The sequence below is a fragment of the Gopherus flavomarginatus genome, chromosome 2, assembly GCF_025201925.1.
Source record: "Gopherus flavomarginatus isolate rGopFla2 chromosome 2, rGopFla2.mat.asm, whole genome shotgun sequence".
NCBI classification, from domain to species: Eukaryota; Metazoa; Chordata; order Testudines; family Testudinidae; genus Gopherus; species Gopherus flavomarginatus.
In genome coordinates, this window is record NC_066618.1 from 153,819,653 (window position 1) to 153,846,269 (window position 26,617).

Below are 26,617 nucleotides of genomic sequence, written 5' to 3' on the forward strand. Positions count from 1 at the left end.
TTAGTGCAGGTAAGATGGGAATCACCCTGGGGGTTTCAGTCTTTGGGGTCCAGGAGGAGATGACAACACTGGTTGTTGTGGTCCTCATTTGCTTTTGGCTGGAGGCCTGATTCTTCCATCCCTTGAGCTGGTTTTGCAGCAGCGGAACTCCCCTGGCATCAGTGGAGTAACCCAGTATAAGTGACTTCGGAATCAGGTCTATGATGTTTACTCTGGCAAATTCCCATTGACTTCAATAGGATTTTGCCTGGGAAACACTCAGTTTAGAAGGGTCTTGGGCCTGTGCAAACAAGAAACACATCTTCAGTGACACCAGCTACAACAGAATGCCGAGGGCTTTATCAGTCCAGCTGCTCCAGCAGATGCTAATGATCAGCAGCTGGGCTCATGGAGAAAAGACTCCCATGGTATAGGCAAAGTGAACTCTATTTAAAGGAGGTTGATGCTGTCACCTGAAGAATCCAGCATTGGCCGTTGTCTGAAGGCAAACATTAGATACCATGGACTAGCAGTCTGTTTGGAAGTGAAGATGGCTGTAGAAGGGTGGGGTGGACAAACACTCCGGGGAAATTCCTGATAGTTACCTAACTATCACTGGAGCTTCATGCAGTGTAGCTGTGGCGATATGAGTCCCAAGATATTAGCCAGACAAGGAAGGTGGGGGAGGTAATCTTTTCTTGGACCAGCTTCTGTGGGTGAGTGCTCCACCCTGCATTGTGTGGTGATGCTTGCAGCACCTTTTCCAGCCCTGAGGAAGAGTTCTGGGTGCCTTGAAAGTGTCTCGCTCACTCACAGAAGTTGGTCTAAGAAAAGATATTCCCTCCCCCACTGGAGCTGGCTGTCTGTCTAGTGGGGACCTACAAGTCACAATGCCCTTGAAGTATAGCTCCATGCTCACCCCAACAGTTTAAAGCAGCCAGCAGTTGCAGGATTCAAGGAGGCTTGGCTCAAGGAGTTGAAAAATCAAAGACTGCAAGATGACCCTGCCTTGTGCCAAGCCATGGCAGGAAGTCCTCTGAGGTCCTTAGAACTACTCTGTTTTTCTACCGAATGGGCCACGTGCTGGCAATGGTCTGATTAGAGGTGGTGCCTAGGGCCCTAGTGTTTTTTTTTTTTTATTCAGAGAGGCAGCCCGTGGGACAACAGACATTCCAGTGCAGCAGAAGCTGAAGCAAGGGGGTTGAAATAGCAAATTTCCTTGCCTGGCCACTACAATAAATCCACTTTCCAGGAAATGTTGAGTTAGTGTTTAAGAGCATGGGACTTTCATCGTTGTGACTCTGCTGCCTCTCATGTCTACTTTGAGCTCTTGCTATGGAGCTCAAATCTTCTGTCCTCTAAGACCACTGGGTCCTACCACTGTCAACTAAAGGAGACTCTCCACTTAGCTTTTAGCAGTATGGGGCCAGGGGCACACAACTGAGCCATTCTGAATCAGTCCAGCAGCAGACAATGGTATGTATTAGCCAGTGCATCACAATCTATGATTACAAAGTGACAGAGGTGAGATCCCTTCATATTATAAATGACTCTCATTTGTTTTGGAGTCCCATGTAAGTGTTACCCAGCTGTGGCTCACAGTTGGCAGTGTCACCTAGAGGCTATATGAGAGCACTTTATAATCCTAGAAAGGGACATGCGTGTGCTTTATAAATAAATAGAAGCAGCGTGCATTGTTCAGCATGCCAGTTAATGGGCTGTTATCATCTGAGTGATGGGGAAGCTGAATTTTCCAGCGAGGGAGATGCTGATATTGATGTGACATTTGTGTGTCTGCCCTGGAGACCCATCACTGGGATCTGAGTGCTGTCATTTCCATCTGGTTTGAGTAAATTAAATCTGTTACTAATTCTGATTAATAATCCCAATTCACCATCAGCACCTGTGTTTGTCTATTTCCTTCACTGACCGTGTCCTGCCGTAACCTTAGGTTGCAAGACCTCTCCAGCCAGGACTGTCTTTTTACTACGTTTGTATAGCATCGAGCACAATGGACCCTGATCCTCAGCTGGGCACTACTGTGATACAGATAGATAATAGAGTGGGATTTCCTTTTGTGCCTAAGTGATTTAGGAGCACATGTGAATAGACCAACAAGCTTCCAAAGGGCTCAGCCAAGGTATTACAGGTGTGACTGGTACAACCTCCTGCCATTAAGATTGTGCAACATTTCCCATGATCAGACCCTGTTATTAGCTGGTTATAATGTTATCAGACTTAATAATTTGGGCTGAAATTCTCCAGACTGGGGAGTCTGCCTCTAGCTGCATTTTCTTTTGGAAAATTTCAGCCAAAGCAGTTTGGCCATTTCCAAGAGTGAGATTAAAGAAAAATACATCGTTCTGCAATATGACTGATTTGTTCCCATCCTGAGTGTTGCATGAGGCACAGGTAGGGCAGAAAAAACAGTGCATGATCATGTAATTGAAGACTGTGTCGTAATGCACGTGTAACACGCACAGAGCTTGGTTGTCAGCAGGTGAGATCGAACCTGGGGACTTCTGGAGCTTAGTGCATGAGCCTCTCCTGCATGAGCTAAAAGCCAACTGGCTGTTAGCTAAGGCTGTAAAGCAAACTCATTCATCTCTTTCTAAGTGGTCTCGGTGCCACTAGATGGGACAGAACACCACCCTCAGGAGGTATGTGGGTTACACATATACAGAACTGGGTTGAATTAAGATTACACAGGCACCCTTAATTCTGGCATTTCCTAGTTTTTTTGGGTGTTTGACTTTACAGTTTTAATGTTCTTTTACCATAGTTTTGATTGGTTTAATATAGATAAAGATCATGCTGAAAAGGAGGAGCTTTGGGGAGGAACCAGCTCCATGCCCAGAACGTGATGCTACACTTTGTTTTAAAGGTGAAGTTACATTGAACCCCACCTCACAAAGGGTTGGATTTTTCCAGCCTCCTGGATGCAGAATTGCCATTAAAGTCCATGGGACCCCCATATACTGGACTTGGGTCTGAAATCTGATGCCTGTTCATTGCACATTCACATTCAACCCTCCTGTAACTGCACGTTCTCTTGTTCTTTGCCTAGATGGGCTACTTTTGTGTATGCGTGAATTAGGCAAGTACACAAGTAGGCCCAGGGAAGTTGCAAGCGCTGAGCAAGGTGCAAGTGAGAGTTTGTAGGAACGGTCCTGTTTGACTGGTGGGGGAGTATTTTGTTCTTTAACATCCTGCTAAATCTCAGGCCAGATTATAATATATGTATACCTATCTCATAGAGCTGGAAGAGACTATGAAAGGTCACTGAGTCTAGCCCCCTGCCTTTACTAGCAGGACCAAGTAGCGATTTTGCCCCAGATCCCTAAGTGGCCCCCTTAAGGACTGGGCTCACAACTCTGGGTTTAGCAGGCCAATGCTCAAACCACCGAGCTATCCCTCACCCAGGTGGTGCATGTCTGCCTAGCCCCATGACTTCACTGGAGTTATGCTGCCGGCTTACACCAACTGAGCACCTGTCCTGCTACAACCACCATACTGGGGGTGCTTCTGCTGACATCACGGGGGGTTTTACTACCGATGTCAACGGCAGCGGGATCGGGGCCATTGTGTGGGATTGGCAGGTTCATTGGCAGGATGGCGGACCACGCTCTGCTCTCATGTGCAGCTGGATTAGGCCTTAAGTCACTGTCCACCTCTGTAAATCTGGAGTGACTCTAGATTCACATTGGTTTTTAACTGCTGGCTCATACCCCTAGTTTAAATAACCAAATAAATAGCCAGACATTTCCAAGAGCTGCAGACCAGCACCAAATTCCAATCATTGCTTTCAATGAAATACTTCCACTTTTCCGGCATTCCTCCTTTACTCTGAATTGAGAGTGAGGCCCACAGGCCAGACGGCCGAGGCCCCAATGCCATTCTTGGTATCTTTCTCTCTCCAGGAATTGTAGGTGACTCCACTTCCTTTTTGAATGTAGCTTATAAGGACTTGTGTGGAACTTGTTTATCAAAGTGTAGCATAAAAGGAACAGATTCACTAAGGGGGTGTTGCCTCCCAAATACTCTTGCATACATTTTTCTTATAATAATTAACTGTGCTTAGTTCTACCATGAGTCCAAGGTCAGTATAATGAAATAAAACACCTTATATGGCCATATGGCTAACACACCATCAGTTAGCCTTTTTAGGGGCTCTGTTTAAGGAGGATCCGCCTCTGAGGTTTCATAGTCTGGCTGGTATTTATACCAAAGGCACATCAGAGCGCAGTCCCAGAGGAAAGGAACTCTTGTGTACTTGGTGAGTACTGCAAAAGATCTATTCTCTCTTTGCTATCACAAGCCTTGCTAAGGTTCAGAGGGTCCATCTAGGGGTGAGATGGGAATCCTACAAGAATAACATTGTTTTAATCATGTTGCTGTTAAGTCACGGGCTCTGGCTGCACCTGCAAATTGCTCCCAGCATGTGCCCTTTGGGGGGACTTGTGTGGAGACTGTAACAGCAAAAGGGGAAGCAGCTGCATGATCTTTCTTTGATCCTTAGAAATATGCATCATGTAAAGGGAGACAGAGAGAAACTCTGGGATGCAGCATAATCTTAGTGTCTGCAGCTATCAAGCAGAAACGACTTTGCTGCAGTTTTCCTAGAATGCCTGGAGAAGCCAGGCTGCATCTACGTTTTGGGCTGCTGTGATTTTTAACGCTCATGTTACAGTTCTGGTTTTGCAATAGGAAAGTTAACACAGCAGCAAAGTGGGCTGCTGTTAGGACGCATTGTTTACAGCATGTGTGCATGGCACTTACAAAGAGTCTGCAGAGCCCTATCCTGCAAAGTGCTCAGCCCCCTGGATGATACAGGCTTGTGTGACATAGGTGTGGGCCAGAGGGCAACACACACAAACCAGAACTTGGTGGGTGGGGCTGAAGAGTGGGGAGGGAGGGTTATTAATCTTATACATAGAACAGATCATTTGAATTGATCAGTTTTGTTTGTTTCTTATTGGCCACTTGTTCTTAATAATTCTCTGTCTTCAGTGGAAACTGAAATTGACATGGCTCAGCATAAATGCTGACAGCTTTGTTTCCCCCTGCTCTGGGCTGCATCTTATTCTAGGAGCTGCTCCACATTGTCTCCAGACAGGAAGTGAAATGTTGGGAGTGGCCTTCTGCAAACCAGGAGTTGGGAAAACTATTTCCATTTTTGGGAAAGCCTGTGATGTAGCCTCATGTTTGTGTTTACTCGAGCCCCAGTGTGGTTTGTCTCAGGCTCTGATTCATGCTGATAAAGAATTATGGACATCAGGGACCGTTGCAAACTGGATAAAAGGAAAAGTGCCTGTGTTTTTTGAGAGAGCCGATACCTGCCTTCATGCCTCTGTGGTCTCTTATAACAGGGAATTTGTCTTGAAGGGGAATTGCAATATTCTCCGGGGAGAAACCATAGTTGATAGGGCTGTTCAAAGTGAAGAAGTTAACCTCAGGAATGTAGGTTAGAGGCTGATGCTGGTTTCCATGGAAGCTATTAGGCTTACTCTAGACTGGCACCAGTGTAAATGAAATCAGCATCTAGCCCTCTGTCTTCCAGTATTCTGGAGGAATAGATCAGTGTTACTGCTGCAGTTAAGGAAGGCGTCGTGTTTACCCCACTGATGCTGCCAGGAAGCTGAGGTATTCCTCTCCCTTCTTCCCCCACAACAGAATTGCCAATACTTTTATTTCTGCTTTGAGCCCAAGGGGCTTTTCTAGATAGATGTTAGGTTAAACGAAAGACAAAGGGTTGGATTCTGCCCTGAGTTACAGCCATTTGAAGTCAGATTGGACCAGATTCTGATCCCAATTCCATCAGCATAAATCTAAAATCATTCCTATTGAAGGCGGTGGAACTGAAGAGAATCTGACTACAGAGATATTTCACACATGTAGTGTAATTCCAGACCTCACAACATGCATTAATGTCTGCAGAGGCATATCATATGCTACCAGTTGCACTGAAGTGTATGTATTGCATTGACTGAACACGGGGGCCTAATTCTGATTACACTTACGCTAGCATGACTCAGGAGTAACTCGTCTGTGACTGGCACGGGTAGATTAGAACTGGGCTCGCATGCATTATTTTTGACCAATCATGTTAACTTCCTCATGTCTCTCTTTTTACAGTGGATTTTCCATTGGATGCTGGGGTGTAAAATATTAAGCTTATTTCATGGGCAGGTGTCTTCCATCAGGGGTCACTCAAAGCAAACTCTCACTGACTTTAGTGGGAGAGTTGCATGAGTAAGGACTGCAAGATTGATTATTATTTCTAGTCCTGTAGCCTCCACCTGGCATTGACCACACTTGAAGAAAGATGCAGCCCCTGCCCTGGAGAGCCTATTAGCTTTGCCACCCTTGGCTATGAATAAGGACTACTGGGGAGGCAGTGTGGCCTCATGGACGGAGCACTGGTTTGGGACTCAGGATTGCCTCTGTTTCCCCATCTGTGAAATGATACTGACCTTCTTTGTAAATTGCTTTGGGATGGGTGGATGAAAAACGATAAATAAGACTGAGCACGGCATTATTATTGCTATTCGCTTTTCTTTTAAAACAAAGCAGGCCCCCAAATTAGATACCCACGATGGATTAATTTAGTGTGTATCCAGATGATGGATTAGCCTTCTGCTTTAGGGAAGGATGAGCCATTTGGAATCAGTAGGTTTGACAGTAAAAGAGCTAGGGTTCTGGCTGGAATTCAGTCTGGTTTGATTCATAGATTCTAAGGCCAGGAGGAACCATTAGTTCATCTAGGCTGACAAGCCAGAGGACTTCATACAGTTTGTAGAAAATCCTCTCCAAAAGCTTAAACAGGAGGGATAATTAGCCTGCCACTGGATCTGAGTAATTCCTGGAACGACTGTTTTCCAGCAGTGGAAGAATGGTTGTGGGTGGTTGAATCCTCAGCTGATGTAAAAGGACATTGCTCCATTGGTGCTGCGGATCTGGCCCAGGGATTTTAAAAAGACCTGAGGGAAGCAGTGAAATATACATTAGCATGATTCCCCCAGGCTGTACAGAAATGCTGCTAGGCTGCAAGCGATCTCCTTCCCCAATTTCTTCCCTTGTGGGCTACTCTGCAATGCTACCAGCTGGTCAGGAATCCCCTTCTGTTGCATCCCTCTGTGATGGGAGCTATGCGGTAGGCCTGGCATCCATCACAGGTAACTGCACTGAAGTGAGTGCTATGAGAGAAGACTCAAGCCCTGCCCCCGTATTTCTAATGTGCAACTACTTCCTGCTAACAGGTTCCTGGCCACAACAGCAGTACACAACCATGCATCTCCAATCTCCCCACTTTGGTTGCCCATCAAGGGGTCAGCATTATCAAATACAGGGCAAATGAGGAAATTAACTCATTAAAAGACAATGAGAAGTTGTATGGCTGGCTTTGTTATTTATATACAAGGGGCCAGATTCTGCTGTGTAATTTCAGAGCAACTCTTCTGACTTAAACTGAGTTATCCGGCTCATAGCACGAGCCCAGTGTCTCCCTGCACTTTGTGGCTGGAGACTTTTCTCCTCCAGGTGTACAAACTCATGCGCATGCAATGCAGTTTAAAACAAAATACAAATCACTGGACCATGCACTGAATGATGGACAGACTGGGCCTTGGGCCCATTTCTGGTTATATTGATGCCAATAGTGCTGTTGTTATGTCTGTGTTTAACATTTACCAATGGGCTGTAGTAAAAAGCCAGTTAGGCTTGGAGACTTTTTTATTTCTGCCTGGTCTTGTATCAAAGGAAGCTCCTCTGAAGCTGGGCGGATGTTTAAAACCTATAGCCAGCTCCATGGTGGATTATCCCCCTCTGAACCCTTGATTTATTTTTTTTCCTATTGCCAGCTAGGTACATGATGATAAAATTCCCCCTTTAGCAGGTTCATTTCTAACATCTCTCTGATTCCTGGCCTTCATGTGGGCCTTGTCTATCAGACCAAGGATGGTCTCTCATCCAAGCTTCCAACCATGAGAGCCGGACCCCCTTGACATTCCATTCACTACATAGCTGCCGTCAGCTGCAGAGTTTGCACTTCCTCATTGAGCTGGGTCCATCTGTTATGTCATGGACCACACCTCTTGAAAAGCCTCAACCTATGCTCGTGTAAATCAGTGGCAAAACTCCCACTGACTTCTGTAGTGCAGGCCCAATCAGCGTAGGGAGATGCTCAAAAGAAACTTCCTTAAAGGGAATGGGCTGAATCTTACTCTCCCTCCACTGCAACCCCATTGAAGTCCCTGGGGTTCAATGGGACTTGCTGCTGCAGCTGAGAGAAGAATTGAGGCTAGTCTCCAAAAGAACTTGTTGGAGCACCTTTAACAATAGGTGCATGGTGCCCCAGTTTGCCGTGTCTCCTCCACGTCTAGTTTCTGTGATTCGCTCCCGGCCTCTGCAGGAAAGACCAGGACAGCAAATCAAACCTAGGTCTCTTGACTTGGCTTCCAAAGCAACCCTAAAAGGTGACTTTTGGGAGTGCCTGTTTAGTGCAGGCCTGTGACACCTGTGCTCTGGGCAAGGCCCAGGCATCCTCTCTGCTTCCAAGTGCAACCCAAGGCATTGGCTGCAAGGTTTCGGAGCTGGCTACTTTAGAGGAGGCCTCTTTCCCCATGCTCCACCTCAGCAGCTGAGTCTAACTGAGATGCTTCTCCTAACAGCTCTTAGGCATGAGCTGCTGAGAGCTGGAGGCGGGGTGACTGCAATGGAAGGTGGCAGAACGCTCCCCCTCTGGTTGGTCATCAGATCCAGAATGGAAATAAGGTTAAGAACGTTACACGTGAGGGTAATAAATCACTGGGCATGGGGAAGTCTCCATCAGCTGGATTCTTTAAGTCAAGACTGGGTGTCTTTCTGGGAGATCGGCTCTAGGTCAAACCAGAGTTTATGGGCTTGATGAAGGACTCCCTGGGTGAAGCTTTCTGGCCTGTGTTCTGCAGGAAGCCAGGCTAGGTGGTCATAATGGTCCCTTCTGGCTTAAAGATGTACCCGCTGCAGCTTTTTGGGCGTGGCATAAGGCTCATTTAATTTGGCTGAGCCTTTGCCAGATTGTTCTAACCACTGGTGTAGCCTTTTCATGACTGAATTTTCTGATTGATGAAAAATCATTTGTTTTACACGCCAAGTGGGCCCTGAAGTGACCGACACAGATAAAGCTGAGTGAATATAGACCCAGTGATCTGAATCTCTTATCTCCATCTCACCTGCCTCTGTATGTGACAAAATATATAGTCCGTAGGATCTTTGCATTCAGTAGGCCAGACCCATAGCGGAGGAAAATTGCTGTAACTCCACTGACCTCAGCAGAGCTATATGGATTTGCACCAGCTGAGGCTCCGGCTTCTTGCTTCCTATATCACTTGCTTTCTCAGTTGAACTTCTTGAAAATGTGAGGTTGGATTTTGCTCTCCGTTGTAGCACTCTGTTGACTCCTCTGTGGTCGGATGGGTGTAGCTGAGCGTGGCATTTGGTCCAATCCTTGAATAGCCAGTCAGAGCTGCATGTCATTTTTAACATTCCCCTTTATCTCTGCCTCTTCCAGGTGCCTCTGAATTCCAGCATCTCTCAGCTCCGCCATGTGTGAAGAGGAGACCACCGCTTTGGTCTGCGACAATGGCTCCGGGCTGTGCAAGGCTGGCTTTGCCGGCGATGACGCCCCACGCGCTGTCTTCCCATCCATAGTGGGTCGCCCTCGTCACCAGGTTTGTGCAGTACCTCAATGGCAGTCAATCCCCACTCCGTAAGAAAATGCTGTCAGCCTGAGACAAAAGGCGTGAGGAAGTCCCATTTGAATCCAGGGGAATGCTGCATGGAAAACACTTGCATAATCTGGGCTGGGGTGGACTGAGCTGAGATGCTCTTTCATGTGCATTGCATGTTGGATTTGGACTGGGGAGGGACAGCTCAGTGGTTTGAGCATTGGCCTGCTAAACCCAGGGTTGTGAGCTCAAGCGCTCAGAGGGCCGTTTAGGGAGCTGGGGCAAAATTGGTATTTGATTCTGCTAGTGAAGGCAGGGGGCTGGATTCAATGACCCTTGGGGGTTCTTTCCAGTTCTAGGAGACAGGTATATCTCCATTATTAATACCAGCCTGGTTGGTGACCCAATCAGTCTATCCTAATCAGGCCCTAAAATCTGATGAATTGTTGGTCAACTTTTATATTACAATTCCATGTGTCAAGGGTGAACATAGGATTAATAGGTGTTTTGATAAGTAGCTGATGAATTTTCTATAGAGTCCAGGAGGTCAGTGGGTTGCGTATAGCCATCTAAAACATGTTCTGCTCATGTGCTGAGAACCATCGCTAGCTCATGCCTAGAACATGCTTGTAACATCTATGGGCAGGGACTGTCTTTTGGTTCTGTCTTTGTACAGCAATTTGCACCATGGGGGTGGGTTCATGACTAAGACTCCTATGGTAATACAACTAACGAAGGACAGGCCTGGGAGTCAGGATCCCGGGGTTCCCAGCACTGTGGCAGACTTTGGGCAAATGGCTGAAGCCAACATTTTTCATAAGCCATCGCTGATTTTTGTGTGCCCCAGTTCTTGAGAGCTGAATTTGAGACGTCCTGGGGGTGATCCGAAGAGGTACTGAGCACCTGCCGCTTCCATTGGCTTCGGCTGCAGTAGTGGGTGGTCAGCACTTTTGGAAAAAACTGGGCTTAAAGGGCCTCGAGTTGGGCCTCCAAAATGAGTGGGATGATTCTGAGAATGTCCATAACTGCTCCATGCCTCAATTTACCCCTCTATAAAATGGGGCTGGGGCTGCCTTGCCTCCTAAGGAGCGTTGTGAGGCTTAATTAATGTTTGCAAAGCACTCTTAAACCCAAATATATACAGCTAGTCCAGCCCCTCTCACTGAGACAGGATGAAGTCAACCTAGACCATCCCTGGCAGGTGTTTGTCCAACCTGTTCTTAAAAACCTCCAGTAATGGGGATTCCACAATCTCCCTAGGGAACCTGTTCCAGAGTTTAACTTGGATGGAAATGTCACCTGTCCTGTATGCTTCTAAATGCTTCAGGAGGACTGGATATTCCAGGGGATGCAGTTGAGGAGCAGGGAAGGGACCTGGGTTGCAGGTAGGGTTGTCAGAACCTTAGGCTGACCATGGAGGAACCACGAAAGAAGTAGTTCTCTGGAAGTGAATTGTTTTGTAAGCAGTGCTGTGATTGGGGGATTAATGGTGTTAGATTTAAATGCCAGCTCCACACTGACTTTGTTCCTGTCGAAGGCTGAATCTCGGATAGCGTCTGGCACGGATTACCAAGGCGGGGCCCGATAACAGTATGTTGGTGGTCTGATCCCACTGGGGTTGAAAGTAACTCAGCGTCCAGACCCAGAATGTAAACAGGGTAGGAGTGCTGGCGTTGCATGCGAGAACTGATTTGGGGGAAGAGAGCACAGTCCTTGGGGGGAAGATTAAGGACTGTGAGCCTTTGGTCCATGTGTTCATGAAAGCAAGGAGGATCCAGAAGGAAAGGTCTGCCCAGTGGAAGCCCTTTAAGGAATCTTAATTGTAAACTACTTTATATGTGATAAAACTAAGTCTCGAGGTGTGCACGTCAGCCTCTTCCAGTTGAACATAGATCACATAGTCTTTCCCACCCTCAATCCTTCCTTCATGATCTCCCCCTGCTGCTCTTGTCTTGACTTAGATCATAAAATCTTTAAGGCAGGGAGTCAGCCTGCTCTTGTTTGTTAATAAAGTACCGTGCACCTGTCTGGCACCATAGAAGTAGGGCCCCATTCTACAGCCACAGAACCTGCTGTAGAGTTCACCCCATGCTCAGATGACATTCCTGGGCTGTGTCCTGCTAGCCTCTCTTTCTCAGCATTATTGGCGTATTTGGCTAAAGTCCAGGGCAAGATGATAACAGGAGAGTCTGGACAGACACTGGGTATATGATCTCCTCCTGTCTGGAGCCGGAAGCTGACTTGAGACACCCGTTGTCAGAGTGCTCCAGGATCTGTTTCTCATGATACACAGGTTATTCAGTCTTTCTGAAGCATTCAATATAGCTGATCGTTGGACTTTGCTTTACTACCTCCAGGGCAGGCTTTAGTCCTAGCTGATAAAACTATCCTGGTGGTAGTGAAACTGGGTGAATCCTCAATGGCCCGAAACAAAGATCATGGACCAGGTTCTGATCTGAAAGCGACTCCAGGTCTCTACTGATGCCAGTGGAGTTACTGTGAATTTAAATACGGGGGGTGGGTATGAGGGGGAACCTTCTGATTTTCCTTTCTAATAGGAGGACAGTTTTCGAGGATGAGCATGGTATGCTCTCCAAGCAGAGTCACATCCTAGGGGCTATGTTGGCCCTGTTAACCCAATCGGTGGCAGTGGTAGCCTCAGCGTGTCTTTATAACATTGCTTGCCGCGTTCAGCATTCTACCGATGAAACTGGCCAGCCTGCAGCTAACGCAGAAAGCTGCAGCCCAAGTGCTGGGTAGAATGCCAGCTGCTGTCAGCCTGCTGCTCCTACTGGCCGGCTTGGCACATGGATTGGGTCAGGGTTTTACGGCTCTGAGAGGGGAGTATCTGTAGAGCTACTGGTGCCCTGTGTTGCATTTTGACCTGGGATCTGAGGAAAGAGGCTTTTACCCCCAACATTTGCAGAGCCAAGGCAGCTGCCTCTGATTGAAACGATCTACTTATTGTTACTTAGCTCCCACTGGCCTCAAAATGCTGCACAGGCATTTAACTAACCACCCCTCACAATGCCCCTGGGAAGCAGGTACCTTTTATTATCTCCAGTTTACAGATGGGAGCAAAGGAGAGGAGATACACTGCACCCTAACCCTGGCTCTGACACAGGTTTGAACTCAAGCCCTTCTTCCGTCCACTCACATGATCGTGGGCCCAGAGGACCCACACTGAGATTGCTCAGTCAAGGCAAACTGCAAAGAATGGGGTAGACAATCGCACAAACTGGTGATTATTCTAATAATTAGATTCACCAAGCCAGCAACCAAACAGCTCCTACAATGCCTTACTGGTTACCCAGAAGCCAAAAATACAGTTCCCTTAAAAGACTCCAGCCTTGGGCTCCCACCCAGACAGCCAAGTCAAATATGATGAGGATTACTGAAAATCTTGTTAATTATATAAAAAGTCCTACCAATCCCAAAGGATCGGGCACATCACCCCCCCAGGAAGGGCCGCCCAGAGGTGGGGGCAAGTGGGGCAATTTGCCCCAGGCCCCGCAGAGGCCCCAACGACAGTTTTTCGGGACCCCTGGAGCGGAGTCCTTCACTCGCTTCAGGGGCCCTGGAAAACTCTCGCAGGGCTGGGGCCCCCAGAGCTGCTTCCGCTCCGGGTCTTCGGCGGAAAGGAGTCCTTCCGCTCTGGGGCGGAAAGACCCCCCGCCGCTGAATTACTGCCAAAGCGGGACCCACCGCCGAAGTCCCAGGTCTTTGGTAATTCGGCAGCAGGGGGACCCCGCCGCGGGTCTTCGAGGCACTTTGGCGGCGGGTCCCGGAGTGGAAGGACCCCCTACCGCCAAATTACCACCGAAGTGGGGCGTCCCCCACCACCGAAGACCCCAGGCCTCCTGAATCCTCTGGACGGCCCTGCCCCCAGGTCAATGAATATTTCAGATCTTACCCAAATACATGCTTACAGCCAATTCTCATTAACTAAACTAAAATTTATTTAAAAAAAGAGTGACTATAGGTAAAAATGTTGTGATACATACAGGCTTGAATAAAATTCTTAGGTCAGTTTCATAGAAAAGATAGTGAACTTTGGAGTTGCAAAGAGTTCTTTCAAAATTAGTTCCACAGGTTATAGTCCAATGTCCAATATCAGGGTGATCCAGACTGGAGCTGGACACCTTAGTCTTGCGACTGACTTGAGTTAGCAGATATTCAGAATCTGTGCCCTAGGACTCTGCTGGGGGGGTGGGGGGGTTAGAGCCTGAATCCCACTGTGACTTGGGTCCAACCCTGTCACTTTGCAGTGTGGACGCAGCTCAAGTCGCAGACCCGAGGCAGAAGGTCTGCCTGGCACAGTACAGACGCTTCAGCACAGCTGTGAAACCCAGGGCCAGCAATTGTAAACCCAGGTTTATGATGCAGTGTGGACGCTCAAGTGCAGGCTTTGAAACACTGAGTCCGCAAGCCAGGGTCTGCAGATCTGAGTTTACAATGTAGGGTCACCAGACAGCAAATGTGAAAAATCGGGATAGGGTTGGGGGGTGATAGGAACCTATATAAGAAAAAAACCAAAAATCAGGACTGTCCCTATAAAATCGGGACATCTGGTCACCCTGTTACAATGCAGTGTAGACAGACCCATACAGAGTAAATGACAATGCCAAGACTTCATAGCCAGTGGTAAGCCTTGACCCTGTTCTTATAGAAGCCGGACAGCAAAACTCCAATTGACCCCCATTGGGAGCAGGCTTGACTCCCGTGTCAGAGATGGAGTTGGGACTCAGGAGTTCCTGGTGCCCGGCCCCATGTTCAGTCTGCTAGACCTTGCCGCTGTGTCATTCTGCCAACGCCATGGAAGGTTTTTCATGTTGTTTCATTCCCATTTGTAAAAGCATCAAGGTTGCTGCAAAAGAGGGGTGTTCTAAGGGCCAAATGTATCATAGAATCATAGAATATCAGGGTTGGAAGGGACCTCAGGAGGTATCTAGTCCAACCCCCTGCTCAAAGCAGGACCAATCCACAACTAAATCATCCCTGATGTAAATCCATGGCAGGTAACGGATGAATTTGGCCATAAAAACGATTATTGATTGGGTCTCATTCTCCGCTGGGCTGTGCTGGTGTGAATCTGGAGTAACTCCAAAGCAGCTCTATGGATTCTGGACTAACCGGCGATCAGGATCTGGCCTCAAACCATTTCTAAGGGCCTGATTCTGATACTGTTGCTGCTCCATGGAGGGACGCCTGCCTACACTGTGAATTTGCCCCAATTTCAGCCACTGGTATGACATCAGTGTAATTTGCACTGGCACAGCTCACCCCAGTTTCAAGCAGGAATAAACTCCACAGGTGCAAATAGTGGCTGAATGACGCCTTCATCTGGGAATAGTCTCATTAGAGCCCATTAGTTTGGCCCTAAGGTCAGACTGAATGAAAACTGAGTAAGAACCTCAAGTTTTGCCCAATATTTCTGCTGCCCACGACGGTACGATAAATAGGTGCATGGATCAGTGTGAGTATCTGAGCTACCGGACAGTTTTCTTCTGTCCCATGGAGGCGAGCTTGGCAGTTAACATCTCCCTTGTTGTTTTCTAGGGTGTGATGGTGGGTATGGGCCAGAAAGACAGCTACGTAGGGGATGAGGCTCAAAGCAAGAGAGGAATCCTTACTCTCAAGTACCCCATCGAACATGGCATCATCACCAACTGGGACGACATGGAGAAGGTAGGACAGGGAGCTCTTGTTCTCCTTTGGACTCAATCAGCAAAAAGAAAACCCACCAAACTTTCTCCACTGTTATTTTTCAAATGGTTTTGATCATTTGCCTTTAAGAATCCCACTCTTCTGCAGAGTCGAATAGAAAAACCAGTGAGCCAGTCAAGGGTTATTTTAATTTTCCTTTCCTAATTTCAAAATGTACTCGTGTTACTCGCTGGAGATGGTGTTGCAAGTCCCCCGCCTGCGCCTGATCTCGGAGGATGAGTTTAACAGCCCCCGCGAGGGAGGCTGGCTCTTTGGCTCAATCTGTAGCAGCTCGCACTTTTAGCTCTGGCAGTTCCCCGTGTGTCAGCCAATGACTGTGGTGGTGACACTTGTGTGAATTTTCTATTGTTGGGTCCAATGCCGAAGTCCTTCCATTGTACATCAGCTGTGGCCAAAGCAGGACTGTTTTCTACAGCATTTACATAACAGCCTCCTCTGTGGGTTGAAGGTTGAATACTTTACTCTTTATCTCCAAACCACAGGCCTCTACCTCTTGAGCTAAAGGAATGACTCCATCAGTTGCTGACGGTAATAAGCTGTTATCTGCCATGGGGGCCAGCCATTAGAGGGGAACATGGCACACTTCATGGCAGCTACAGAAACCTCTCTAATTTTCAGGGCTTTGTCCAATCTGCTGTCCCATTCATTGGGGAGATGACTTCACAGCCTCAGGAAGTGTTTCCTGATGTACAGCCAGTATTCCCCTTTGCTTAATGTCCTCTTATCTCTCCGAGCTGTTCCCCCACCTCCCTGAACCATCCTAATCAATCCCTCTCATTCCATGTGGCTTACACACCTGATGGATGGTCACTTCCCCTCCTTCCCACTGCAGACCCCAACTTGTATGTTAGCCCAGCTGTACAAATTCAGTTTCCTTTTATCATAAATCAAGCCCTCAGTTTTAATCTCAGTTTTAATCTCATGGGTGGGTGGATGGAGGTAGGACCAGGCCCCCAAAATCTGAGCCCCATTGACTCTTTGCTTCACTCCCAAGCTGCAGTCTTGTGGCTGCATTCTAGCTGCAGTTTAATTTTGGGGCTGAAAGGGGTTAATGTGGTGAGTCTGGATTTTCCAGCTCAGGTGCATTTCTAGACCAAAGTCTGGTCCATGCTGAGGCTTCACCCCAATTCCAGTCACCAGCATAGCTACACTGCTGCCAACCCCTGGTGTGGACAGGGCAAAGCCGCCACATGCACCAGTCGTGTTTACATCTGCTTTAAACTGGAGTAAGCTGCGCCAGAGCAAGTTTCAGTTTAGCCATTGTACACAAGGAGTTTGCCCTGGTTCAGCTGCACTGATGGCTGAAACTGCTGCGAATCCCCAATGCAGACAGGCCCATATCCGTTCCCTCAATGGAGTCAGTTAGAAGAACTGATCCTTCAGCACGGAGTCTGAGCTCACTCACTCACCACTCACTCCATTGTTGTTTTGTCTCCTCCGGCCTAGATCTGGCACCACTCTTTCTACAATGAATTACGAGTGGCTCCGGAAGAACACCCCACCCTTCTCACAGAAGCACCCCTGAACCCCAAGGCGAACCGTGAGAAGATGACCCAGGTAAAACATCAACTTCCTGGAATGTTCCCTCTACTTGTCTCATAGTCGGCACTGTCCCATCCAGGGGAAAATCCAACCAGACTGTATACTGGTTGGGGGGACTCTTGCGCTTCTGGAGTCCCCGAAAAATCTTTAGTGTGTTGGGATCTGAGAAGCTAGATCCGTAGCTGAAGAGCTTTGCTTTAGCTGCCTGATGTCCAGCCTTTGCTGATATCATTGCTGGAGAAAAATGGCCCACAACTGGTTAGATGGCAAATGCCAACTTGATCCCTTCTTGGAAGTTATCAGCAGAAATACAGCTGAGCTGGGGGAGGTGCTGGTCCATCTGTAGAATAGGATGCCCTTAGATCTTACTCTATGGGATCTATGGGTGAGGTCCCCTATCCACACCATGCGGAGAATATCCATAACTAGCAGATCAGAAACCCAGAGGTTCTGCTGTTGCAGTGGATGATATAATTCTCTATTTACCCAGCTAAGCCCCACCCCAGATGGCGGTTGAAGAGTTTGGATACTGAAAACTCAACCTATGTTCACTGGGCTATTGGGTGCATTGTGGGCCCAACCGCCCCAGGTGTTTCTGTGATAACAGCAGCACATCTTGCATTTCAGCACCCTCCTGTCTCTAGATTGGTGTGTGTACGCGCGCACGCATCGGACGTCACGCAGTCAGCAATGCACTTCGGAATGCATTACATGTAAATGTGTGCATTCTGCACCTGGTGATGCACTGACCTTGAACATTTGAATTGGAATTCTTTTCAGATCATGTTTGAAACCTTTAACGTCCCCGCCATGTACGTTGCAATCCAAGCTGTGTTGTCCCTCTATGCGTCTGGCCGTACTACTGGTGAGTAGTTCTCTTCCACTGATGAGGCGTATGTGCTGTCGGCTTGATTTTGCAGGAGTGCCGCGCACTCACAGTTCTCACTGAATTCAATGGGAGCTGCATTTTCTCAGGACCGTTTAAATCCACTACTGGGTAGATGCCCAGACTATTGGTCCGCCTAAATCCTGCTCTTTTTGGGGAGCAACTCTGAGATGGAGCAGGGATGCTGGCAGCTGTGTCCCCTATAATAGATCTCGTGATGGCACAGAGTAAGCTTTCTCTTAGTAGGCCTGGGGCCTTGGTGCAGCATGTATTGCTACTCCTCCAGGCAAGAGCACAGCATGACCTAAGCTGCCGCTGGCTAGAACTTGTTAGTGACGGCAGTGTCTGTGCTAGCCAGATGGGAGGGCAAAGACAGGCAAACCCTTCCATTTGAATGCATCCTCTTGGTGTACAGGCTGGCAAGCTTGCCAGGGATATCTATCCATGCATCACAAAATTATTATAACTTCCTGCTACCATCCCCCTCTTTTACATACCGGAACAGAGCATTTAGCCCTGCTGGGGGCAAAAGTATTTTCAGTCAAATGTCTCTCTCTTTGCCAATCTAAGGTATTTAGATAGGTAGAGATCTGAGGGCCTCACACACTTTAACATATTTGTCCTCAGCTGCCCCTGTGAGGCACGGCAGTGCTGTTATCCCCATGGTACAGACAGAGAACTGAGGCATAGAATGATTTGTTCAAGGTCACACAGGAAGGCTGGGGTGGAACAGTGATTTGAACCTGGGTTTCCCATGTCCTATGCTAGTGCCCCAACCCCTGGATGGTACTTTCTCTCTGAAGAGCTCAGCTTGTTGTGAGGAGTGGAATTATGTTAATAACTGAGGCACACATTTCTCTTTGCTCTCTGCACGTAAGAGAGATGCAGGGCCAGCAGATCCATGAACCGTCTTTTAACTCCGCTCTTTCCATTGTCTCCAGGTATCGTTCTGGACTCCGGGGATGGTGTCACTCACAACGTCCCCATCTATGAAGGATATGCTCTGCCCCATGCGATCATGCGTCTCGACCTGGCTGGTCGCGATCTTACGGACTACCTCATGAAGATCCTCACGGAGAGAGGCTACTCTTTCGTCACCACTGGTACGAAGGGGAGCATTTGGTCTGGTCCCTCTGGGTTTGGCACAGAGACCTGGGAAGAGAGGGGGCAGGTTAATGAGTGCCAAGTGGGGAAACTCAGCTTTTAGAGCCAATGGATCCCTCAGAGCACTGTGGAGAGAAGGTGCCATTGGTATCTAGAGGGAGTGGGAAAGATTCTGATCACATTACAGCTAGATCTGTTGTGTAATCACTTCTGTTGTCTCATGAGACAACAGGGGTGGCATTTAATGAGGTGCTAGAGGGTGATGTGAGACTTGTGAGTTGGGGGGCAAAAGGAGGTTACAGATGAGGGACAATATTTAATGACGACACAGTTCTCTGCTGGCAGAGGTCACATCTCATGATATCAGGCCAGACTAAATTCATAAAGTTTAAGGCCAGAAGGGATCATCTAATCTGAGCTTCTGTATATCACAGACCATTCAGTTGTCTCCAGTTACCCCTGTATTGAGCCCAATAACTTGTGTTTGGCTAAAGCATCTTCCAGAAAGGCATCTAGACTTGATTTGCAGACCCCAAGAGACAGAGAATCTGCCACTTCCCTAGGTAGCTTGTTCCCCTAGTTAATCAACTCTCACAGTTAAATGAAAATGGGTCCCATAGTTCTGACAGCCCTGCTCCACCACTGCTTGGTGCTCCCCACCTTTGCCCCAGTGGAATGGAGACCATGTCAGAGCTGCATAGCTAACAGCACTTGCTCCTGCCTTCCACAGCCGAACGAGAAATCGTGCGCGACATCAAGGAGAAGCTGTGCTACGTGGCCCTGGACTTTGAAAACGAGATGGCCACAGCTGCGTCTTCCTCCTCTCTAGAGAAGAGCTACGAGCTGCCTGACGGTCAGGTTATCACCATCGGCAACGAGCGTTTCCGTTGCCCAGAAACCCTCTTCCAACCGTCCTTCATTGGTGAGGGTCCATTCCATCCCACCCCCTTTTCATGTAAAGATTCTGCAACTTTCAGATCTGGATCCAGAGCATGAGGCCTTTTGGATCTGATGGGTTGGGTAGAGCCCATTTCTAAATATATTCACTGATACGGCGGGAGAGGGGCAAAGGGAGGGTAGGTTGGTTGGGTTATTTATTTTTCCATCAGTTTAAATACTGGGACAGATGGGATGGGGATATACTAGTAACATCTTCCCCCACCCTTCTACAGTCCATATTTTCCACAGTGGGAGTCTCCCTTGTAAATGCTTGAGGCAAATTTAAGAGGGTGCAATTCCTCAGGTGATCGTGGTTTGTTTTCTCTGCTAATTGCCGTGAATAGGAGAAAAGGAGGAGTGCTCTGCTTGGTTATATGGGTTCAAGGCAAATGTCACTGAAAGCATCACTGGTATACGTGAGAGCAGAGTTTGGCCTTTGGGTTTAGTTAGAACCTCTTGGCCTGGGGATAGAAGATGCAGGCATTGCTACACAATAACAAGTGCATAGATATTATTTGTATTGCTGTGGTGCCCAGGTGCTAGGTGCTGTACAAATGCAAAACCAAAAACCAGTCCCTAAAGAGATCACAATCGAAGTACAGAGGCTGGACTTGCTGCTTGACCCTAGGCTGGTCTGTCACTTCTATAAAGCACAGATCACTGTAGTAACTATTCATAGGCCTGTGTAAAGCAACCACCCCACTAGCTAGGTGTACACGAAGATTCAAGTTATAAGGGAATAGGTTATGTATGCACTGATGTCCTGATGCACCTCTCATTGCAATCAATGGAGCAACTCCCACGGACTCCAGAGGGAGAGGATCAGGCTTTGAAGAAAGAAAGGGGTTGTGAGCAGTCTCTCCCTGTGTAACACAACACTGATCATGTATGTGCTGCTTCCCCCAGGCATGGAGTCTGCTGGAATTCACGAGACCACCTACAACTCCATCATGAAGTGCGACATCGACATCCGTAAGGACCTGTATGCCAACAATGTCCTTTCCGGGGGCACCACCATGTACCCTGGGATCGCGGACAGGATGCAAAAGGAAATCACAGCCCTGGCTCCAAGCACAATGAAAATTAAAGTACGTCTTGGTTATTGGCTGCTAGGCAGCGGGTTGGGCTTCTCTCTCTCTACACCAGTGGCTCTCAAACTGTGGGTCAGGACCCCAAAGTGGGTTGCAACTCCGTTAGAGGGCTGGTGTTAGACTTGCTGGGCCCCACTGCCTGGCGCCAAAGCCGAAGGGTTTCAGCCCTGGATGGTGGGGTTCAGGTTATAGGCTCCCCACTTTAGCTTTGTCCCCTCCGCTCCGCCTGAGGTGGCGGGGCTTGGGCAGGCTCAGGCTTTGGTGCCCCCTTCTGGGGTTGTGTAGTAATTTTTGTTGTCAGAAGGGGGTCGAGGTGCAATGAAGTTTGAGATTCCCCTGCCCTCCACACACCATCTACAACCTGATCGCGCAGAGTTACTTCAGAAAAAGTTGGGCAGTAAAACTTCTCCCAGTGACTCTAAATCAAAATATCCATGTAGATCCTTTGTTTTTCCCACATTTCGAAGGTCGTCCTGATGACCAGAATTTCACATCCATAGTTTGATGCCCTTTGTTCCATTAACTCACACAACTGAGCATGATGCTCTGCTACTTGGGCAGAAGTCACCTTTTAATAACAAAGTAGTTCCGATCCGTGACTCTCTCACACAAACTTGCCACTGTGCTCAGTATTGAAGAGCCATGCAGTGCATGCTTGGCCCAAAAGTTTCTAACTCCAGAAAGCTGCTTGTTAATACTACAGGGGAGGATTTAATACAAAGCAAACAAGGGACTTTCGATAGGATTTATTATTATGTATGAATTATCTCACCAGGGCCTCTAAAAGCCCCAGTCATTTGGCCTAATCTTGGTTATTGGGTTTGGTGTGTTGGTGCTGGCCGGTGTTGGTAGCCTGTAATACACAGAGGGTCTGACTAGATGATCTAGTGGTCCTGTCTGGCCTTAAACTCTCTGGACCAGGAACCACTTTGCTTGGGGCTGTACACAGACAAAAAGACAGTCCCTGTCCCAAAGAGCCTGTGCTCCTAAAGCCCTTAAGAACTGTAAAAAAAAAAAAAAAAAACTTCTCCTGTAGCTTATAAGGAGAAGTAATTACCTACCACTGAGTCCAAGTCCACACATGCAGTAACAGAAACTGGTTTGCTTTTTATGGATCCAATCCTGTGAGGTGGGGCATGCCCTTAGGGCCTGATCCAAAGCCAGGTGGAGTCGGTGGAAAGACTCCCATTGATTTCAAAGACCTTTGGGTCAGGCCCTCCCCTTGCGTTCAGCTCAATGAGAATGGAGGGCGCTCGGCACTTTGCGGGATCAGACCTGTCTGTCTAAGGCTGTGGGTCTACACAACAACTCCGGTTGTTGTTGTGCTGCTGTAGTTTAGATGCTTCCTACATTGGCAGAAGGGGTTTTTCTGTCACTGTAGTTAATCCATCTCTCTGAGAGGCAGTGGGTAGGTCGGCGGAAGAATTCTTCCAGCAACTTAGCAGCATCTACACTGGGGGGTTAGTTCGACCTAACTATGGGACTCAGGATATGAAATTTTTCATAGCCCCGAGCAATGTAGCTAAGTCAATCTAATTTTTAAGCATAGACCAGCTCTTAGTCTGTATATCTAGGTGCCCATACCATAACTGTGGTTTCTGGAAGTGTGCAGCCTTGTTTCACCTTATAACCAGATCCTGTCTGCAATTGTTTTGACAGATCATCGCCCCCCCTGAACGTAAATACTCCGTCTGGATCGGAGGCTCCATCCTGGCCTCTCTCTCCACCTTCCAGCAGATGTGGATCAGCAAACCGGAATATGATGAGGCTGGCCCTTCCATTGTCCACAGGAAGTGCTTCTAAAGACAGAGCGCCCGTTCTTCAGGACCTCGGGTGCTTCCCAGTTCCTTCTCTCCCTTTGCAATTATTTCTAACCATTTAAAAAGCATTAAAACTTTTTTTTCACGCCTTCCCTGCGTGTGGTGCTTTGTTCCCTGCCTTCCCAGCAGGCTGTGGGGCTGCAGTTCAATGGGTGATCTTCTCTGTAGGATGGGGGTCGCGGTGGGGGGGTTTAAAGCTGCAATCCGAGAATAAGAATGGGCGAATAGTTGCAGGATCTAGCATCCTTGGTGCAGGCCAGAGCCCCAGTTCAGCTGCGCACAATTGCCTTGCAGCATTGTTTGTTTGTCCAGCCCTTTGAAGAATTACCTGTTTATCATGATAATACTCCTTTCAAAATTGGCCCATGTCTCCCATTCAGTCTCTTTCTGATGAGGGTGTAATTTCCATATCAAAGTTGCACAGGTGGCAGTGCGGGGTGGGGATTCCTAAGAGTCCTCCTAGGGCAGTGTTCCTCAAGTAGGGGGGTAGGCCCACCTAGGAAGGAGGACAGAGACCAATTTGGGAGTGGGGGGAGGTCATGGGCCAAAGGAAGTGGGAGGAGGGAAATCTGAGTGGGTGATTGGACCCCTAACTTTCCTTCCCTCAGTATACTTACTGCTGCAGCAGCAAGTAAAACAAACTTCCTTAGGAGGATGTGGGAGAGCTACCAGGGAAGGGGATGGCAGGAAGATGGGGGGGGGAAACTGACACCAGGAAAAGTGGATGGGACTGGGGGCGGGGGAGAGGGACCAAGGGAAGGGGAACAAGAAAAAAATGAGAATAAAAGGGAATTTAAAATATATTAACTATACAGAGCAGCATAGCTGCTGCAACTGGGGGACCTGGGGATGCGGTACTTGAAGTGGTTTCCATTTTATACAGGATTTACAGTTTGGTTCAATGGCTCTTTGCACCCCCACTATACAAATTATTCCTGCCCCCCTGCAGAGCAGAAAAAACAGGGACAAAAGGAGCTGATGGGGGAGGGGGAGAGAAAGGACAGGAGAGCAAGCGAGTTCTATATGTAAGCCCCTTTGTTTTCAGTTTAAACTGATTTTTACAGAAAAAATCTCGGGTTTTACAAAAAGGATTATTCTTCCCACCCCGATTTTCACCCTCCTTTTATATGATGCAAATATATATATAAAAAAACTTATTTTATTAGGAAAATGCAACATATGTATTACGATAATACATTAGTCTGTGTGTATATGCAAAGCAGCCTGTGGACGTAACTCTAGAAGAAGCACACAATAAACAAACAGGCACCCATGCAAGCCCTGAAGTGCCTGCGCATCTGAACGTACTGATGAATCTCATGCTCACCATGGACACATTTCAAGCTGTTAGCAGGAAACAGTTTAAAGATCTGACCCACTAAAATGGGAAGAAAACAAAAATTGGTATCAGAATGTGTTTCAGCACACAAGGAAGAATTCAAAAGTTTTTAAAAAACAAAAACAGGAGATAAGGATGAAGTTGAGTGTAGGCGCAGCAATACTGTGGCCCAGTTATTAAAAGTAAATATTTATAGGCTAAGTCTATAGCAGTAAACTGTTTATTCAAATGAAAAGGTTTATTTGGGGATTAGAGAGATACTGTTTTCTTAAATTCAGAGGTAGCATTGTGTTTTGAGTTCTGTTTTAGTTCTGCAGCAAACCACATTAAATTCCATTCATCAAAGCATTAATCCACTGAATACTTCCCCCACTGTCCTTCTGTCCACCAAAATAAACCCTGATATTTACCCAGAAAAATTAATAGTTTTTTTCCACCAATTTTCACCTGTTTTTGTTTTTTAGTAATAAACACAGATAAATTACCTGGAAAATTTAAATACAATAAAAATGGAAAATGAAGATCCCTACCTATGTGCCATGCCCTTATGTCGAGGGTCCATAGCCTGGGGCTGGGAGAAAATCTTCCCTCAAAACTTTCTGATGGGGAAATTGAGTTTTTGGCAAAACAAAACATTTGTGGAAGCTGTCTGTGGTCCTTATTTTTCTTTGGAGAAACCAAAAACCTGAAAATCTTCAGCTGAAAACAATTTAGATTTCAGCAATTTTTTTTGTAAAAAAAAAAAAGTGTTTTCAACTGAAGATTTCAACAAAATTTTCCACTGAAACACCTTCTCCTCCACACCCCCATGTTCCAATCAGCTCTAGCACCTAGAGGTGGTCCAACCAAAGAAAGAACTGGGAACCTCCTCTCTAGGGAGCAACATTTGAACTTCCAAAGCCAGCTCTTGGGCTAGGGAAAACGGACACTGCTCCATTACACTGACCAAACAGAGTGCAAAAGCTCTTCAGGTAGGAAGATAGGGTTATAAGGTGTCCGGTTTTTGACCGGAATGCCTGGTTGAAAAAGGACCTTGGTGGCTCTGGTCGGCACTGCTGACTGGGCTGTCAAAAGTCCGGTTGGCTGCTCAGCGGGGGCCTGGGGCTAAGGCAGACTTCCTGCCTGCCCTAGCTCTGCATGGATCCTGGAAGCAGTGGACAGGTCCTTGTGGCCCATAGGTGCATGGGCAGCCAGGGAGGCTCCGTGTGCTGCCTCTGCCCCAAGTGCTGGCTCCACAGCTCCCATTGCCTGGGAACTGTGACCAACGGGAGCTGCACGGGCAGTGCCTGCGGGCTCGAGGGCAGTGTGCAGAGCCTCGCTGGCCGCCCATGTGCCTAGGGCAGGAGTGGGCAAACTACGCTTCTGGCCCGTCAGACGTTTTTATCTGGCCCTCAAGCTCTCACTAGGGAGCAGGGTCAGGGGTTTGCCCTGCTCTGCCTGGAGCTCCCCAGCCCCAACACACAATTCCCTTTATGAGCTCCATCTTCTGCATGCAGAGCCAAACTGTGCAAACCGCGACATCACTGCACTGTTTCCAGGATCGGAACCCCGCCCCTACACAGCAGCCCCCTGCCACTAGGCGGCGGTCTCCTATGGCCCCACCCTCGAGAGCCTCAAAATCGCCATGGGGCTGCTCCCATCCCAGCTAGGGTGACTCTGCCCGTTGTGGTGCCTGGTATGGCCCCCTTGGTGTCACTGCTGGCAGGGCCCCTAGGAGTCCCCAGTACTGCCCCATAGAACCCCTCCCTCCCCCATGCCACACCCCATGAGTCCATCTCAGTAACATCCCTTATACAGCTCCCCCATGCTACACCCTGTAGAGTTCCCTTCCATCACCGGGCATTCAGGGCCTGTCACACAATTTCCTTCCCCAGATGTGGCCCTCGGACCAAAAAGTTTGCCCACCCCTGGCCTAGGGGCTGCAGGGACCTGGCAACCGCATCCGGGGAGCTTCCACCACTTTGACCCAGAACCACCTCCCACACTACAATCCCCTCCCCCAGTCCGGAGTCCTCTCCTGCACCCCAACTTCTGGAGCTCGCACCCCCGCCAACAACCCAAACCCCTGCCCCAGCCCTGAGCCCGCTCCTGCACCCCAAACCCCTCATCCCTGGCCCCACCCCAGAGCCCACATCCCCAGCCAGAGCCCTCATCCCCCCTCCCACACCCCAATCCCCTGACCCAGCCCAGAGCCCGCTCCTCACCCTGAACCCCTCATTTCTGCCCCCACCCAGAGCTTGCACCTCCAGCCCAGAGTCCATACCCCTCCAACATCCCAACCCCTTTCCCAAGCCCTGGGCCCCTTCCTGCACCCCAAACCTCTCATCCCTGGCCCCCGCCCCCAAAATCTGCACCCTCAGCTGGAGCCCTCACCCCCTCTCATACCCCAACTTTCTATCCCAGCCCAGTGAAAGTGAGTGAGGGTGGAGGACAGTGAGCTAGGGAGGGGGGAAGGAATGAATGGGGGCAGGGCCTCAGAGAAG

General features: G+C 48.2%; 1 protein-coding gene across 1 annotated transcript; it reads left to right on the plus strand.

Annotated features, from left to right (window-relative positions):
• The first annotated feature begins 4,148 nt into the window (after positions 1 to 4,148).
• ACTG2 (actin gamma 2, smooth muscle) lies at positions 4,149 to 22,887 on the plus strand. Its single transcript, XM_050940195.1, has 9 exons — positions 4,149 to 4,255; positions 9,530 to 9,689; positions 15,246 to 15,374; positions 16,860 to 16,970; positions 17,736 to 17,820; positions 18,783 to 18,944; positions 19,676 to 19,867; positions 20,791 to 20,972; positions 22,635 to 22,887. The coding sequence occupies exons 2-9, from the start codon at positions 9,564 to 9,566 to the stop codon at positions 22,776 to 22,778; spliced, it is 1,131 nt and encodes a 376-aa protein (XP_050796152.1). The 5' UTR covers positions 4,149 to 4,255; positions 9,530 to 9,563; the 3' UTR covers positions 22,779 to 22,887.
• Positions 22,888 to 26,617: the final 3,730 nt, after the last annotated feature.

What these genes read in the sequence shown, in the direction of transcription:
- ACTG2 (XM_050940195.1), top strand. Translation starts at nt 9,564, where the DNA reads ATGTGTGAAGAGGAGACCACCGCTTTGGTCTGCGACAATGGCTCCGGG. An exon ending in ACTGGGACGACATGGAGAAG is followed by an intron (nt 15,375 to 16,859) that starts GTAGGACAGGGA and finishes CCTCCGGCCTAG; the next exon opens with ATCTGGCACCACTCTTTCTA. An exon ending in CTTCCAACCGTCCTTCATTG is followed by an intron (nt 19,868 to 20,790) that starts GTGAGGGTCCAT and finishes TGCTTCCCCCAG; the next exon opens with GCATGGAGTCTGCTGGAATT.